The 19,464-nt window shown below is 41.7% G+C and overlaps 1 protein-coding gene across 1 annotated transcript in view; it reads right to left on the bottom strand.

Moving 5' to 3' along the window:
• The window catches only part of pde3a (phosphodiesterase 3A, cGMP-inhibited), a 412,539-nt gene that overhangs the window by 192,946 nt on the left and 200,129 nt on the right, over positions 1 to 19,464 (bottom strand). The window contains 1 exon segment of the mRNA XM_052033932.1: positions 11,430 to 11,480. Coding sequence (XP_051889892.1) covers positions 11,430 to 11,480 — 51 coding nt within the window.

Below are 19,464 nucleotides of genomic sequence, written 5' to 3'. Positions count from 1 at the left end.
GACATGCAATTAAGGTGAGAGGGGAAAAGTTTAAAGGAGATGTGCGGGGCAAGTTTTTTTTTACACAGAGAGTGGTAGGTACCTGGAACGGGCTGCCATGGGTAGTGGTGGAAGCAGATATGATAGTGGCATTCAAGAGCCTTTTAAATAGACACATGAATATTCAAGGAGAGGAGGGATATGGATCATGCACAGGCAGAAAAGATTTAGTTTGGCATTGTGTTCAGTGCAGACATTGTGGGCCGAAGGGCCTGTTCCTGTGCTGTACTATTCTATGTTCTATGTCACACTTCTGTGAAACTTGTAATTGGATGCTAATTTTCACACTGGTGATAAAAATGTCATTCTCACAAATCACTTTACATTTCATCCACTTTGGTTGAAAATGTTCTTTTCTCTCCAGTTTGTTGTGAAGATCCAGGGACTTAAAGCCCCAAAATAGTCAAGTTACTGCCGTGAACCTCGGGGGAACCCAGGACCAAGCTAAACACTTATTTTTGCCATAATTATTGCTTCAATTGACAGTTGCTCCATAACGTGTGAAATCTGGGGGGAAAATAGAACCTGAAGCTATGATACACAAGAGCATTTTAATGAATAGCTCTTTTCACAACTCACTTTCAGTGGAATCCTTTCTTTGCCTTGTGGTGTCAGACTCAAAAGTACAAAATGTGCTAGGTTCATCTGGAATGTACTTTCCGGGAGTGTGAATGGTCACTCTCTAACTTACATTCATCGCCAGTCTCATGCACAGTGTTCTATCTCACCTCAGCCATAGGCAGCAGAGCCAGTCAACAATGGCACACATTGCTTTCCATCTGAATTTAATACATAGGCTAGAGCAGTGACAAAAATGCCACCAATAATGTTTCTGCATGTACTTGGTGCACAGAATCTGCTTTGCTGTGGTCTACATTTAACTTTATACAGTATTTACGGCAAAACATCCCGAGACAATGATGGCAATCTTGGCACAGGTCTGCTGCACGCCCAGCAGATGTTGGAAGTAACTGAGGTAGAACAAATCCTACTGTGCTCCTGCATCAGTGCCAGAGCTGCTTTGTGACTCACATACTGCTCATGTTCTGTGATCGTTCAACCATTATTGCTGGTTTTGATGATATTTATCAGCATTTCCAATTGAAAGAACACAGCAGGGTCATCTGGTAGGTCGAAGAAAGACCTCCAGCTCTTCCCCACCCATGTTCAGAGTTGGAGTGGTATTCCACACTCCACCGAGTTTCTTAAGCATGCTTGCAGAAGAATCCTGAAACAGGGACAGGGTCCTTACTTGCAGTGAGTCACAGAGTCATACCACATGGAAACAGGCCCTTTGGCCCAACTCGTCCATGCCAACTGTGTTGTCCAGCGAGATAGTCCCATCTGCCTGCGTTTGGCCCATAGCCCTCTCAACATCTCCTATCCATGTCCTTATCTAGATGGCTTTTAAATGTTGCTAATATTCCCGCCTCAACCACTGTTTCTGACAGCTCATTCCAAATACGCACCACCCTTTGTGTGAAGAAGCTGCCCATAATATCCCTTTTAAATCTCTCGGCTCTGATCTTGAACTGATGCCCTCTTGTTTTTAGTATCCTCTCCCTTGGAAAAAGATGATGTGTTTTCACACTGTCTATTGCCCCTCATGATCTTGTATACCTCTATCAGGTCACCCCTCAATTGCCTATGTTCCAGGGAATAAAGTCCTAGTCTACACAACCTCTCCTTGTAACTCAGGCCCCCAAGTCCAGGCAACATCTTGGTAAATTTTTACTGTACTTTTTCTAGTTTAATAACATTGTTCCTATAATAGGGTGACCGAAACTGTACACAATACTCTCCAAGTGCAGCCTCATCAATGTCTTATATAACTGCAACATAACTTCCCAACTCCTATAATTAATGCCCTGACTGAAGGCCAGCATGCCAAACACCTGTGATGCCACTTTCAGTGAACTAGGCACTTGCACTCCTAGGTCCCTCTGTTCCATAACACTCCCCAGGGCCCTACCATTCACTGTACAAGTCCTACCCTGGTTTGATCTCCCAAAATGCAATACCTCACATTTATCTGGATTGAAAGCCATTTGCCAATCATTAACCCAGATACCCAACTGTTTCAAATTCAAATTGACCAGTGGCTGATTTGTGTCAGTTGCAAGGGAGGTCTAATAACAAATGCAATAAATTAGACTAATACAGATAAAGACAATCATTGGCATGGACATGGTGGGTTGAAGGACCTGTTTCTGTGCTGTAAGAATCAATGACTCCATAACAATGGGAACAAATACAACAGTGGTATAGATCAGTCACAAAACCTGTCACCTAGAAATTGGAATACATTGTTCCTATTTCACTCTAAAGAGTCAGGAAAACACATTCCAATTTCTGCCCCAGAGTATCCACATTTATTTTTTCTGGATGCAACACCAATATCAGGATATTGGATAAGGACCACCATGCAAACTGACTTTGACACCCCTGATTTATACAAGGACCAAAATTCTTACCGACTGCAAGGTAGAAAAGGAAAGAATGGAATGAATTATATCGGTTGGGTTCCCATAGGGGAGTTGGATTTGACTTGCGGCCAATACATCTGACTGGCAGATTTCTCCGCTTTTCCCATTTAGCGGCCTGCTGGAGAATCAGGAAGGCTGACCTCCATGCCCAACTGGCCAATCTACCGACCAAGGTGCAAAGCTTCACGCCAGAAACAACCAATAAATGGGAAACGCTGAGAAATCTGCCAATCGGATGTATTGGCCGCAAGTCAAATTCAGCTCCCCGTTGGGAATCTAACCCACATAATTCATTCCATTCCTTCCTTTTCTACCTCGCAGTTGGTAAGAATTTTGGTCTTGGTGTAAGTGTGGTGTTACGATATTTAAATCATATCACAGTTATTACATAATTTACCCCATAGAGTCATCCAGCACAGAAACAGGCCCTTTAACCCACTGAGACTGTACCGACCATCAAACACCTATTTATACTAATCCTACTCTAATCCTGTTTTATTCTTCCCACTTTCCCCTTTACTCCCCCAAGATACAACCACTCACTTACACAGTAGAGGCAATTTATAATGGCCAATTAACCTACCAGCCTGTACGTCTTCGGAAGGTGGGAAGAAACCGGAGCACCTGGAGGAAATTCACGCTCCCACAAGGAGAATGTGCAAATTCCACACAGATAGCACCAGAGGTTTTGGATTGAACACGGGTTCCTGAAGCTGTGCAGCAGTGGCTCTACTAGCTGCACCACTGTGCTGGCCGTCTACATCAGGAAATGACATCTTTATACAAGAGGGTTTTTAAATTATTGCAAATAATGGATTTGAGAAATGGGACAAATCCAAACTTTATCATATCGTTAAGTGAGACCAATGTTTATAGTGGTAAAAGTGACCCTTCACAGGTCATGGGAAGCATCAACAATCCTCAAAAATTCAGAAGCTTTTTGCCAAATATGTTAGCAGCATTCAGTTCCAGCTAATTTTGCCTTTGCTGTGTTTTAAAAGAGATTTTTTTTAATACTGTATTGAAGAGTTGTAGGATACTTGTCAACATTATTCTTTACCAATAACACAGAATGTAAGCGGTAGCAGTTAATAAATATGGTTGAACTTGTAAAAAAATGTTAATTGGATGCAGATATCACTGGCAAAACCAGGTTACTTAAACACCCTTGAGAAGGTGGTGCTGAACCAGCTTTTTGAAACACTTAAGTCCTTCTGCTGAAGGTACTCCCTCAATAATATCGAGAGTATTATATTAATAATACTCTCTCCATAATAATACTCTCAATAATATCGAGAGAGTACCTTCAGCAGAAGGAATAAAATTAGCTGAAAATGAAAGGGTTAAGAATGAGGAGCATTTGTTACTTCTATCATTCTGGAAGCCACGCAGAAATCCTCCAGATATTATGCAGAAAACAAAAATGCCCCACCTCACATTAGTGGCACCCCTCTATTTATCCAAGATTCGACATTACCTTGATTGGACTGATCTCAGTCAAACCACTTTCACAGATGTGGAAAATCAGCTATTTTATCTGCAGCTAACTGATCTTCTTGGAGGAACAAAGAAAGTGGGAATGAAAAATAGACGCATGGTCTGTACTGCAGAAGCAGAAAGTCAAGAAAACCTTACATCCATATGGCATCTCTCATGCCCAAAGCTCTTCATGGAAATCAACTACATTTGAAGTAATCTATGTGGACAAAAACAGAAGCTAATTTTACACACAGCAGAATCCTAACAGCACTGAGACAAAGAAGTAGTTAAAATGATGGCAGTGATAGAGCAGAGGTTATTGCCCTGGACAAAAGGACTGTCTGCTCCTCTTTGCACACTGCCAAGGGGTCTTTTTCACTTTCCTTGCTGGCAACACATCATCAGCATTAGCTTGGATTTTAGTGCTCAGCAGCTGCTAAAACTCAACACAGGACATGCATGTGGGAGTATCCAGTTTCACAGCAAAGGCCTTCCACCTTTCCCCTCCCAAACCAGGAAAAATACAAGAAAACTGTAGCATTACGGCACATGAAACTATTAAAAGAAAACTGCACTAAAAAAAAACGGAAGAAGGATTTTCTGAATAGGACTTCATTATGTCCTAAAATATCTTACAGCCAATAAACTACTTTTCAATATTTAAAATGCAGGACACTTTTACAATAATTGCTACAAACAATGCAATAAATGAACAGATTGGCAATTGTGAGCTTAACTTGGAGACAAATTTTGACAAGACTTTCTTCTTTGTAGAATCGTTTACATCCACTGAAAGGGTAAGTGAGCCTTTGTTTAATGTACGACCCAAAACAGGGTATCTAAGGCAGTGCAGCACTCACTCAGTATTGCACTTAAATAGAGCCTGAAATATTTGCTGACGTGTCTTCAGTGGGAGCTAACCACTATTGAGCCAAGGGAGAAGCACAAGACAATGCAAGATGCCACTATTTGTTAATTATATATTTTCTTATGACATGGGAGGAGACCATTTGGCCCACTTAACTATTGCTGGCTCATGGAGCAATCCCTTCATTTCCAATTTCCCTACTTATTTCCTTTATCGGACATTGTTCTGCCTAATATATTTTGTTCACTTGTATGCAGATAGCAAGGTTGTGCAAAAGTTGGATTCACAAATCACGTCATTTCTCCCCTCTTCTACTATCTTACTGCCCACTTCAACTCCAAAAGAACAGTTGAAACCTTTGCACAAGCTCTTCAGGAAAGAAAAATGATTTTCCTTCATCTTCCACCCCACCCCACATTCATTCTCCTGCCACCAACCTACACAAGGGGCAATCTACAGAGGCCAACTAACCTACCAACCAACTCATCTTTGGGATGTGGAAGGAAACCCATATGGTCACAGGGAGCAACACACACAAAATACTGGAGGAACTCAGTGGATCAGCCAGCATCTATGGAAGGAAATGGACAGTTGACATTTGGGGCCGAAACCCTTCATCACATCACAGGGAGAACGTGCAAACTCGACTCATACACCACCAGAGGTCGGGTTTGAACCCGGGTTGCTGGAAGCTGTGGGCAACAGCACTACCTGCTGTGTCACTGCACAATGCTATGCCAATGCCTATGAGACAAAGCTAACATAATCTGATTATTGCAGTGTGAGCATCTTGTAAAACTACTGAGCAAAGCAGTTGGAACTATTGCATATTATCATATACTTAGCAACTCTGGTGGGTGAATGGTGAGCCTTTACATTTCAAATCACACAACAGTGGTTTAGAACAATGCCAGTAGTCCAGGCAGATGGTTCTACTGAATGACTACCCAAGTAGGAAATTTTATCTGACGTGCACATTCAGTCACAGAAACAGAAATGGGCTAGACGTTAATGGTATTGAGGGCTGGGTGTTTTGCTTGAGAAATACTTTTGTCCAATGACGAATAGTCCCTGTGGCTTTATCATTAGCAAGAAAGTTTGTTGGTGTCACACTGCAGAAAGATGATCGATCAACACTGAGACATGGATGCTGCATGGTCACCTTGTGAAATGAGCATCACTGCTGCCTTCACATGGATGGTTCATGAAATGGCATTGGAGGGTCACTGCCTGTATCTGGACTGCTTCAGTTATTCGATCAGCCCATGGGTGCAAGATAAACCATCTATTAGTATTAAAAATTGCTGTGTTGACAACATTATCATTGGTAGAAAGGATTGCGTATCTGATTACAAATGCAATAATATGTTTGGCAGCTTGGAACCAAACATTTTATAAACTCATTTTGGGCATGTGCATTTATTAATCACAGCTGGTTGGCGTTAGAAGGCGAAGCTTCCTCTTGGACTGCCGGTGAAAATGCTCCCAAAATGCTGCTGGGTGCAAAGTCCTTTGATGGTGACAATGAAACGATGACAATAAATGTTCAAGTCAGGTGGTGCATGGTTGGAAAGGGAGCTGGAGGTGATGGCCTTTTTATGCACTTTTAATCTAATCTTTCCAGATGATGGAGCCTGTGGTGTGCAAACAAATAGCCAGTAATGTAATTTTGCTGCTGTTTCCTGATGTGAAGGAGCCTCAGTATCAGATCATTTGGGTATGGCTGGCTAGAAAGTGAGTGGAGCCCATACAGTGCATGACAGGCCAAAGGACATACAACGGGCCCATTGCTGAAGAATTCTGTTGGTGCTCAGACTGTATGTGGCTGGCAGACAATTCTGGGGTGGGGTAGTGTTGGAAAGCATGAATGGTATTGGAGGTCAGGGATTGGTCGGGGTTCATTAGGCAGGGATCAGAAGGTTGAGGGCTGGCAGGTTGCTTGGGTGGTCAAATCCGGGGTTCAGGGAGTCATGGGTGGTGTTAGGGAATGGGATGGTGGGCAGAAATGGGAGCCATTTTGGTCAGGAGATTAGTGGTTGGGGGAGAGACAAAAATCAAGCTGGGGTCACATACTATGGTGGTGATTGGCATGAGTGGAGGTCGGTCCTGTGGTTGAGGGGACTCTAAGCAAGAGTCAATTAAGGACATTCTTTAAAGCACGCAATTCTGGTCACCTCACCATAGGTAGGATGTCAAGGCTTTAGAGAGGGTGCAAAGGAGGTTTACTAGGATGCTGCCTGGATTGGAGGGCATGTGCTATCAGGAGAGGCTGGACAAACTTGGGCTCTTTTCTCTGGAGCGGAGGAGGCTGAGGGGTGATCTGTTGGAAGTGTATAAAATTATGAGGGCTATAGATAGGGTGGACAAGCAATATCTTTTCCCTATTATTGAGTGATCCAATACCAGAGGGCATGCATTTAAGGTGAGAGGGGGTAGGTTCAGAACAGATGTGAGGGGTATGTTTTTTACTGAGGGAGCGGTGGATGTCTAGAATGTGTTGCCTGACAGGGTGGTGGAGTCAAACTCACTGGGAGTTTCTAAGAGGGGCTTGGGTGGGCACATGAATGTGAGGAAGACAGAGGGATTTGGCCATTCTGTAGGTAGGAGGGAATAGCTATGTCAGCACAACATGGTGGGCTGAAGGGCCTGTTCTGTGCTGTTCTGTGTTCTATGAAACCTACCTGAGGGAGTTTCTAGTGGCAGAATCCATGGGCTGGCACCTCCCCACAAGCACTATGATGACATGCTTCTGCATGCATGGATCCATCCTTCAACAGACCATACATACCAGCATGAATCAAAATCCGGAAATGGTACTCCATGACAATGTTCATGCCCCAGCTCCTCTGTTTTAATGTGTCGAATGTAGAGGTCCCAGAAGCAAAATTGTGGATTGTGAAACTTAACAGTCAGTCTGATTTCCCTTTAAGTTTTAGTTTTCTTTATGATTGAACAGGGAAACCTACAAAACGTGGGTCTCCACGATGCAAATTCGAGGCTCCGCTATCTTTTAGTAAAATGACAGAAGGAAAACTATTTTTTCTTTTCCGAAGGGCTTGTGCATGGGTTTCAACTGTTCTTTTGGAGTTGAAGGGGGTGGTGAGATGGTTGAAGAGGGGAGAAATCACATAATTTGTGCATCCAGCTTTCAGACACCCTTGCTGACTGTATGCAGGTGAATAATGTGCATCAGTTAGAACAACGTCTGCTAAAGCCACAAGCGCATAATATTGAACAAGTCAACTCTTGGGACTTAATCACTATGTAGTGAGTTGAAACAAAGTTGACATATTAAGTTAGCTCTGTCATGGGAAGAGATAATTAAGCAGGCAGAGGAAAAGATTCAAGGATGTGCTCAAAGCCTCCCTGAAGCAATGCATCATCCATACTGACTGCTGGGAATCCACGACTGCTCAAACTGGAGAAGGAGCATTCAAAATGGTGTCAAGAACGTCTCGCCAGGACACACCGAAGCCCTGGACAAGCAACCAAAGGAGTGCACCTGCTCACTAACTCCCTCCTCACTGGATAGCTCCTGCCCCCATCTGCAGAAGAGTCTGAAGTTGTCACAGGAGCCTCATAAGCCATGTCAGACCACACAAAACCACAGTGGAAGCAGATCACCCTTGATCTCAAGAGACTGCCTACCTAATGATTACGTAAGCTGAGACAAGGCCCTTGTTAATGCGTCCCAAATCATGCGTATACACAGAAATGTAAATAGAGAGAGAGAGAGAGATGCTAGACTCAGGGCCTGAGATACCTGCACTAAACATCAAAGCCATCCCTCATTGACAACACCAGTCCCAGATAACACTATTGTACAAATAGGTTAAGTACTTGCTCTTAGTCCACATGGATTGAGCAGTGGAAAATCCTGGAAGACTCATTGCAGCTCTTACTGAGGAGTATTAATGCCAGGGCAACATTCCACATAAAAATGTTTAAGATAATTAGTGGTGCCACCAAGGCTAAAAAAAAACTTGCAACTTTAATTCTTTTTCTCTGGAACACATTCAATCACAATAACTAAAAGAATGCTACTTTGGAGTGGAATAGCTACCATTTCTCTTGTTATAACTCAGATCAACCATTACATCTTCGCCAATGCAACATCAAGACTGAAAACAAAAGGGTAAAATAACAAAAGAAGTTTGTCATTTCAGTCAGTCCAGAAGCCAAAGAAAACCCTCCAGATATTACATAGAAAACAAAACAAAAATAAGCCACGTGGCTGAACCAGTATCTGCAAGCATTTATGCTCAGTTCAAACAACTTCCTATGCTTCCTGACCCAACTTTATCTGTATAGTCCTCTGTTCATTATCCAGCTACCCCATGAATATATCCACATAGTTTGCCTCAGCTGCTCCCTGAGGAAGCAAGTCGACATTCACACCACAGTCTGGATAAAGAAATTTCTTCTGAATTGCCAGTTTGATTTCCAGATTCCAGATTGACCTGTACAATAATTTTGTTCTTCTCCAAAGTGGAAACATTCCCTCTTTTAATGACTTCCTGTGTAGTATCCCTCAGACAACAAAGAGGAGAGCCAGCCTATTTATCTTTGCTTGCTGGGTATAATTATCTGGTTCATTTATTTGACTTGAAAATCTTTTTTTAAAAACAGTTTCTCTGGTGCCACAAGGACAATCACAGAGGGCTTCCCAAGCTACATACTTCCACAACAACTCTTGCTGAAGATCCTCAATATCTACCATGCACAAGGATTAAGGTTTGCAGCAGAAATTTCTCTGTTGTCTCACTTCATTGTAGAGACTGTGGGTAAGTGAGATGGTGAGAGCATCGCGAAGAAGGGGGGAGAGGGGTTGTCTTTCAAGAAGAAGATCACTGTGAGGGGCTCCAAGAGAGGATTTCAAGGGGGTTAGAGGATGGAATGTAGCTGGGTCTGAGAGAAGATTTTGGGTTGGATGAAAGGAACATAGGGTGAGTCAGAATGAGGATTGTGATAGGGGCATTGGACAGAATGTTACAAAGGGAAGTGCAGGGGATGTGATGGGTCAGTGGGTGGGGTAGATGATAAAGTGGACAGGTGGGGGGGGTGAGTTCAGGCAGAAGTTGAGAGCATTCAGAGCAGCAGATGAAGTGGTGCTGGGCAGATAGCGTGGGGGTGGTCATTCTGATGTTGTATAGACCAGAGAATGGGTCTCGATGATGAGAGATGGTGTCAGACAGATCACGTTGGGCTCACAGGACCTGGACAGGCAGTGGGAAGAAGGGGTGGTGGTTTAATCAGTAATGGCGGGAAGTGAAAGACATCTATCTGAAGGAGGAAGGCACCTAGGACTCTAGGGCAGCAAGCCCATGGGATGCAGCTCCTTACCTTATGCTGAAAGAGGCCCCTTGTCCTGAGGTTAGGAACTGCTGTATCATTGTGACAGGCCCAATGTGCATAGTTTGATGGGTGATATCAAACAAACCTTGTACTTGAACTGAAGTCACTGTGTATGACCAACAGCCCCAGAAAGCCAGCTCTCTTTTCCTCCAGTTTAAAAATGGCCTTCCAGGCCCACACATTTGGACATCCAGATTCATATCTTTTATATGACTTAGCAACCGGAATTGCACCTGGTACCCCATGTGGTCTAAACATGGCCTGATACAAATATAGCTTAACCACTCTACTTTTCAGTGTTATCCTTTGAGAAATAACCCCTGGTTTCTGGTTTGCTTCAAGTTTGATTGACTTGTGTATAAACAGTCCCAAAGCCTGTTGTTTCTCCACTCCATTTAGAAATTTTTCTATGTATTATGGCACCTCTGATTTCTGACTAAAATATTATAAACAACACTTAACCATGCTCAATTGCTAATATGTCTTTTCTCCCCTGATATTATTCTTCAGTCTATTATGTGGCATCTTATCAAAGGCTTTTTAAAACTCCAAATACATTGCATATACTACATTTTCATTGTCTGTTCTCTCCAACACAAAATGGTCAAAATCTTCAAGAAGTTTCTATAAGCAAGACTTTCCCCTTGGAAATCTGTGGTGATTACCCATTATTTTATTTATGGCTTCCGAATGGTTCTCTATTTTCTCTTAACAAGGGAAGCTCTGCTTACTTTTCTTGCTACTGATGTAAAGCGGTCTGGCCTGGGGTCCTTGGGTGTACTCTATCTCCTTTGTCAAATGTAGACAATGTTAGCTTTGCACCAGTCTTCTCCCGGTATATTTTATTTGAATCAATTAGTTATATAGAAGTGTGACTAGAACAATTGGGAAATTTAAGAAAAGCCTTCAGATTGCAGTTTATAAGAAATCACAATTTAGTTCAAGTTTACTATTAAAAATTGAACTTGTTACAAACCAAGGCTTTAGTACTGCAACATTATGTAGATGTTTAGAAGAACATCAACCAAAAACATTTTCGATAGCAATGTAAAGACTTGAAACAACTAAAAATTAATAAAAATACACTTGAATGTAGAGTTGTCTTGGAATTGTTTGTTTCACTAGTATGAACTAAATGCTACAAAGAAGGTGTGATACTGTATATCTCTCCTGCTGGTACAGAGGTTGTTCTGAACACTAACCTGTGATCCTCGGTAACCACGCTTATGATCCCATTCAGAGTGTGGAAGGATCTGAAAGAAACAAAAGTGATGCTTAGCAGAGTGAAAATGACATCACTGTACACACAAATAACTTAGCACCACATTGCTGCAACTTATTAGTTACAGATCTAGACAAGGACAACAAAATGTGATGCATTTCTGCATACTCTCATTGTAGCAGTGGACATTTCGGTAAGATTCTGTAATCTACTGCTTTATTTGAAGCCTATTTGAAGCAAACAAGAGCAAACTGCATTAATATTGGTATTGGTTTATTATTGTCACTTGTACCAAGGTACAGTGAAAAACTTGTCTTGCAAACCGATCTTACAGGTCAATTCATTACATAGTGCAGTTACATTGAGTTAGTAAAGAGTATATTGATGTAGCACAGGTAAAAACAATAACAGTACAGAATAAAGTGTCACAGCTACAGAGAAAGTGCAGTGCAATAAGGTGCAAGGTCACAACAAGGTAGATCGTGAGGTCATAGTCCATCTCATTGTATAAGGGAACCGTTCAATAGTCTTATCACTGTGGGGTAGAAGCTATCCTTAAGTCTGGTGGTACGTGCCCTCAGGCTCCTGTATCTTCTACGCAATGGAAGAGGAGAGAAGAGAGAATGGTAGATGGGAAATTGTATGGTGTATTAAGATGCAGAAATGGGAAGTATGCTCATAACATAGGTATTATAAAATAAGTTGTTTGTCCATTACATAGCTTTTGTAAAATGGGGTGTAAAACATGATTATCAGAAAATAGGCTGTGTGTTTATTACATGCGTATTCGAAACGGGATATGTTCACTACAGGAATAGAAGAAAATAAAGACATGATTATTGCATAGAATTGACAATGAAAGGCACTGGATCCTCCAGGTGCTGAACTGAGCTGAACATTTAAATGCAATAAAAGGAAAATCTGCCCTTTGATGGTTCGTCAGCTAAACTTGTAATCATAATTTGGTAATGCAACAGTGATCAAGCCACAATTGTTAATGGGTCAATTTAGATAGCATTACACTCCATCTGAGTGCATCAGACAACAACATGGCTTATCTGAGCAGCTCCTTGAACAAGGCATGCTGTCGCCTGGTGCACTCAGTCTGTGTGTAATCTGAGTGTGGAATGAATCCGTGCTGCATAAACAAACCCTGAACTTTCCTGTACAAATCATATAAAAATAATATCCTCCAGTAATGTCAGGCAGTAATTTTATTTCAGAGTTTGAGGTCAGATAATGGTTACTTACAACATCATCATCTAAATGCTTTGATGAGATTACAGCTCTGCAATCACGATTACTGTCAGTTAGCCATTATTCTCAACATAAATCTTTTCATTCCAGCTTCACCTGTCCCAGAAACAGTGCCATAAAACACCTACCCTAATGGAGATCTTTTTGATATGAGGACAAATGCTTTTGTCAAACAGGTCACACACTAACTTAGAACTAATTGCAAACCCACATCAAATTCAATTTATTGAGCCTGCTGATGGCCCCTAGATTAGATCACCAACAATAGGCACAAAGGAGAGCCTGAAAGGGACAAAGGAAGTAAGAATGCATTTATATACTGCCTTTCATGACTTTAGGATATCCCAAAACGCCTTAAGAACAATGAAGTACTTTACCAATTGTGCTGAATGTTATAATGCTCACCAATATCCCACAAACACTGAAGAGTTCAAAGACCAAATAATATTGTTTTAAAATAATATTAATTGAGAGATGAATATTGCCCAGTGTGAAACCTTTTCAAAACAGTCTTTTATGTAGTATTTTATGTGTACCCAAGGGGGCAGACAAGCAATCAGATCAATATCTCTTCTGAGAGTGCAGTGTTCTGGACAAGAGAGTCATGCTAAATTTTGTGCTCAAGCTCTGGATTGTGCAATGAATCCACACATCCATGGCAGAGAAAGATTCCTACCACTGATACGGGAATTCCCTTCGAGATGCTTACACTGCATTCCTTTAGTGTAATCGCTTCAAAAGCAAACCTTGTTAACCTAAACTGATTAATTTACGTCAGTCCCATGGCATAGATTATTCATTTGCTGAACATTACAACAGCAGTAGAATTCCTTCCTTCAAGAAAAATGAAAAACAGGTTTGACTTCTTTTGATTAATTGTGAACCACTCTGGAATGGACATGGCATACATGTGTGATTAATTTATTATGAGTGGCTAAAGAAATTAGATCCCTATTTAGAAGAATGATGGGTCATCTTATTGAGCAAAGAAATAATGGAAAGCCAGTCCCAAAACAGTTGAAAAGCAAAAGATTGTGGATGTTGGAACCATAGAACCATAGAACAGTACAGCACAATACAGGCCCTTTGGCCCACAATATTGTGCCGACCTTTAAACTTTGCCTAAGACTATCTAACCCCTTTCACCCACATATTCCCCTATTTTAAATTCCTCCATATGCTTATCTAACAATCTCCTGAATTTGACCAATGTACCTGCCTCCACCACCACCCCAGGCAACGCATTCCATGCCCAAACCAGTCTCTGATATCTCCCTTGAACTTCCCACCCATTACTTTAAAGCCATGCCCTCTTGTATTGAGCATTGGTGCCCTGGGAAAGAGGCGCTGGCTGTCTACTCTATCTATTCCTCTTAATATTTTGTATACCTCTATCATGTCTCCCCTCATCCTCCTTCTCTCCAAAGAGTAAAGCCCTAGCTCCCTTAGTCGCTCCTCATAATCCATACTCTCCAAACCAGACAGCATCCTGTTAAATCTCCTCTGCACCCTTTCCGATGCCTCCACATTCTTCCTATAATGAGGCAACCAGAACTGGACACAGTACTCCAAGTATGGTCTAACCAGAGTTTTGTAGAGCTGCATCATCCTGAAAGAAACCTGAAAGAAAAATAGAAGATGCCAAGAATGCTCTGCAGGTCAGGCAGAGAGAACTAGAATTAACGTTTCAGGTCAATGAGCTTTCATCAGAGCAGTGGAATCTGGAATAACAAAAGCATGAATAAGGATCTCAACAGCAAAAAGGCTGAGGCAGGCTTAGAGACAATGGATATCATGGACATAGGAGAAGGTCGTCATGAGGAGGAAGTGGGTTCAGGAGCTCAGTGCAGCATCAGACAGCAGGTTGAAAGTGCACAAGTTTGGTTCAGACTGAGGCAATGGCCAAGGGAATGGACAGTGTCTTGGGCATGGAGTCTGTGGCAGGGGCAGAAGGTAATGACTTTAATTTTCCCAATACTTAACTAGCCAATACATCCAGTAGTAAATGTAGGACAGCCAGCCTGAGAAAATAGAGACAGAGAAGACATCAAAAGAAACCATTAAGAAAATATTATCTGCAGATGTCATTCTCCAAGGGTTACATGAGCTGACCAAACAAAAGGACTTGAAGAAGAACTCAAAATTCAAGTTTTCATCATGCTGTGAATCAGTAGCACTGGACATACATCACAGGATGATGTAAAAACATGCAGGTAAAAATGAAGGTGCTAGCAAAAATAGGCACAAAATGTTGAGGGAAAGGAGCTTGAAGTGAAAGTCGCAGGTTTAGGTGAATGATTGTGTATGAACAGAAGAAACAGAAGCAGGAGTAAGCCATTTGGCCCATTATACCTGCTCTAACATTCAATAACCAACACCTTTCAATTTCTCACCATTTAAAAAATACACACCTTTCTTTTTCTCAACTAAAGTGGATGAGTTCACATTTTTTCAGATTTTATTCCATCTGCTGTGTCGTTGCCCATCCACTTAACCTGCCAGTGTTCCCCTTGACATTTTCTACATCTTCCTACACTCCATCATCAGCGAACTCGGATATACTACGCTTCATCCCCTCATCTGATCATTGATATAGATTGTGAACAGCTAGGGCCCCAACCCCAATCCTTGCGCATCCCTCTTATCAAAGCCTCCCAAACTGAAAATGACCCATTTATTCTTGCCCTCTGTTTTCTACCTATTAACAATTGCTCAATTTGTGCCAGTATATTACTCCCAATACCACACTTTCTAATTTTATTTTTATATTGCCTGGTTGAATGCCAACATACTTAATAAAGATGCTTGCAGTAAAGATTGAGATAGAATGATTTATAAGATAATTTTTGCAGGACCAAACAAGTAGTTATAAATCAATTATTCCTCAGTGCAACATTAAATACTCACAAACTCCTTGTGGAACAAAGCACAACATCTCAAAAGCTTGTTTACCATCAAACGTTCAAAAGTCAGAAATATTCCTTTTCCTCTACCACGCCTCCCCCAACTTTTCTTTACTGAAAACTAACTTATTCTTCTGTTTTCCCCAGTTCTGACAAAGGTTCCCGGACCTGAAACATTAACTGTTTCTCTTTCCACAGATACACCTGACCTGCCGAGTGTTTCCAGCTATTGCTGTTTCTGTTTCTGTTCAGGAATACCTTGATTTCTTATCGCTTCACTGGAGAGCAATGGAAAACATTGCCTGGAATCAGGGAGTCACTAACATTGGAATCTGGATTTCCACATTACTTGTGCAGGCAGTTGCTGTCACATTTCCTCCCTCACAGTAAGGAGCTCTGAGCATCCTGCAAAATACTCACTGGAAATTCAGGGTCATTAAGCTTCCCCTCTACCATTTTCAATGCAAATTACATCTGTCTTCGGCAAAGATAGGAACTCCAGACCCAGCTTCTTTCAGTTGCTGCCAATCCAAAGGCTGTCACCTTGATATGGAGGCGATTCTTATGAAAAATCCTCTTTCTCCTCAACATTGGAGTTTTAGGGAAGGCAGTTCTGAGAAACATGGGAACAGTCTGTTCCAAGTGCTCTGCTGTCACTTTGCCACATTATCCACTTGGGACAATCTGCACTGTGGCTGCTGCTAACATGATCTGCCAACTCTTTTGCAATATGGTTTTGCTTTCCCATCCAATGCTTTATGCTTCATTACTTCCAATGGTAACTTTATTTTTTTTTCGCAGACATGTTTGGTGATACAGTGGTGTCCAGTGGCACCGTGGCTTCATATAGACTGTTCCAGGTTCATCTTCTAGGTACTGGATCCATCTCCATCTTGACCCTGCTCAGACTTGCAACTCCATCCTTCCCCTTTTTGCCATCCTGGTTTACCTAGCCCCACCCTTAAACTATACTGCATAAAGCCAAATGTCAAGATCCAGCTGGCAGCCATCTGATTTTGGACAAAGGACAAATGGAAAATCTTCAAGGCGGTCAACAAACCGACCCTCCGACAAAATATGTTCAGTCTTCCTGGTCTGGACAGTAAAACGCTCAGAACATTAATTGCTAACCACAAGGACTGCCCTGGTCTGGGAAGTAACAGCACATGCACTCAATAGAGCACAAGTCCCTGAGGAAAGAGGCGTGCTTTGTGCAAAGTGTGAGAGGGAGATTAGGCTGTGACACCGCACTCCCAGTACTCTGATTCATTTCTCCTTTTTGTCCCATGCTGTGACTCTGATGGGAGATGGGGAAAAACATTCAAGCCCTTTCCCTGGACTCTCACTTGTCTCGTGTTAAAACTTAGGGAAGAGAATCTCAAGTGGAATTTCAGGGAGATTACGTTTTAAGGAAGGAAAAGGGGGAAAAAGAGCATTTTTGAAGTTTGATTGCTGTTGCTATCTTGGAAAAGCAGCATTCTATTTGCTCATAGCAATGTCCCATACACAGCAAATTGATAATGACCAGATTAATCTACAATTGAAGCCACTGTTATTCTTTCATTGTAATCAACAATACTAATACCAAGTCACAAAGTTCATTGCTTTGGCTTTACCATCACCCTCTGGTCTAGATTTTAAAATTCTCAGTCTGATTTTCAAATGAACTCATCCCTCTCTCTCTTGGCCTTTCAATCAGCCCCAAATTTAGCTGCTCTACCATTGGCTGTCAAGGCCCTGAGCTCTACAATTCCCTTCTTTACCCTCACCTCACTACCTTTTCTTTCTCCTTTAGGATACTCCTCAAAACCTGCCTCCTTGGCTCATTAAATGTCAAATATTATTTGAGAATGTGTCTGCAAAACATCTTGAAATGTCTTGCTTTGTTAAGAGTGCTGCTTAAACACAAATTTGTGTTGTTGTCTTGGGTGTGAGCGTAACTGTTTCAAATATTCCACTTTCACAATTTATAGAAATGCTTATTCTACTCATCCATTACTATAAAGCTTTGCCACACTTGCATCCTCTCCAGGGCACAGAAGCAGTCAACACCTATACAAGGATTCAAAGCCAATGCTTTGCCTCTCACTAATAAAATAAATTACTGACAAACAAAATCTCCTAAGAAGATCTGTTACTATTCTTCTCTTCCTCTGGTAAACCACATGAAGTGGAGACTTCTTTCCATTTAAATAACTCTGCACGTTTTCACTGACAAGCAACACCAGTTCCACATGGTCAAATCTTTTATTCTTGGATCAGTTTCTGACAGGATTGGGACAGCTTGGAATGAATAATATCAAACCATTGCTCGTCCTAAAGACACTTCACAATGCATACATGAGATCACTAACAAAAGGAGTCTTGGGATTTGAAGTCAGTACTTAAAAACTAAACTCTCCAAATAAAATAAATAGGCATCAGAAAAAGTGGCTTGCTATAAAAAGAAGCAGTACATTCATAATATTCTTTAGGGAAGGAAATGTGCTCTCCTTACCTGGTCTAGCATTCATGAGACTCCTGTCTTACGCCAATGTGGCTGACTCTTAACTGCTGTCTGAAGTGGTCAAACAAGCCACTCCCCACTCAGTTGTATCAAAGTGTTACAAGGAAAAGAACACCCACCTCCTCTTTCCCAGAAGAACATAAGGATGGGCAATAAATGCTGACCCTACACTCTGAACATCAATGTACAAACAGAAATGAAGTGGGTTCTCTGATGTCTGCAGAGTACAATGAGGATCCACCTTTCCAAGCATTGCCAGAAACTCACTGTTACCACCTGCACCCCCCAGCAATAAGTACAATGGCTGCTGTCAAAAACAACCATAATTTCTGTGAAGTTAAAGGGTGCCTTTCAGCAGATGGTGATAATGCACGCTGCTGGCTCAGAGGAGAGAATATTTTGCTCTCTGTCCAACTCGTATTACACCTGTGCTGGGAGATCTTGATAATGACATTCTGGCTCAAGGTAAAGTTCAATTCCTCAGCACCAACAGAAAGAACTTGGGCCAGGCAATTTTTCATGATGACAGTGTCCCTTTAAGTGGCACTGAATAGCAAGCCGAGGTTTCAGGTGGTGAGCTGCTTTGTTACTTTAATTACTGAGAAGTTCCAGTAAATATCCAAATGCAAGTGTAATGTTATTAGATCAGCTGGTACTTGCACGCAGGCTCTGGCTGGTAGGGGTTGCTGTGATAATACAGAGTTGGTTTTAGTTCCTTCAGGACTCTTTGCAGCTTGTCTAATAGGTGCAAGAGCCAGAAAACCAATTGTTGAATAACTGTTACAGTGAACCATGAGACTTCCCACTGATTAGGTGATGATCCAACCTTCCCCCACACAGCTACAAGATGTGGGCCTGTACATTTAGTTTCTCGCCAGTGTCAGAAACTATGGAACCAACACTTACACTCTGGTAGTACTCATCAAAGTCAAGGAAAGAAGAATTCAGAACTGAATAAAAATGCAAACACACTTGACAGTGCAATTGAAAAAAATGCCAAAATAATAAGCAACAGGCATCATCTTTGCAGTTTAAATTTCTTTCTGGATTCACAAGAAGAGAGGGAATGAGTAATCTCATAAAGTTTGCTCATTGCCCTTTTACCTCAGCTCTTGGCTGACTTCAGTCCATACTATTGGAATGACAGTGTCTTTCCTGAGTATAAAGGTTTGAAATCCAAGAACTTGCACTGTTTGTGGGTGAAACTCAATACCACAAAATTAAAAGGAAAGGTTTGCACATTACTTGACAAGGTCCTGTGAAATCTTGTTCCCAGTACAGCAATAAGACTCGGGCTGTTTTATTCTGAATCTGCTTCAACTGAACCCAACATCATTCGACCTTGGTAA

This window comes from Pristis pectinata, chromosome 19 (assembly GCF_009764475.1).
Source record: "Pristis pectinata isolate sPriPec2 chromosome 19, sPriPec2.1.pri, whole genome shotgun sequence".
In the NCBI taxonomy this organism is placed as follows: Eukaryota; Metazoa; Chordata; class Chondrichthyes; order Rhinopristiformes; family Pristidae; genus Pristis; species Pristis pectinata.
The sequence above is the reverse complement of the archived record's forward strand: the minus strand, read 5'-3'. Positions and strand labels throughout refer to the sequence as shown.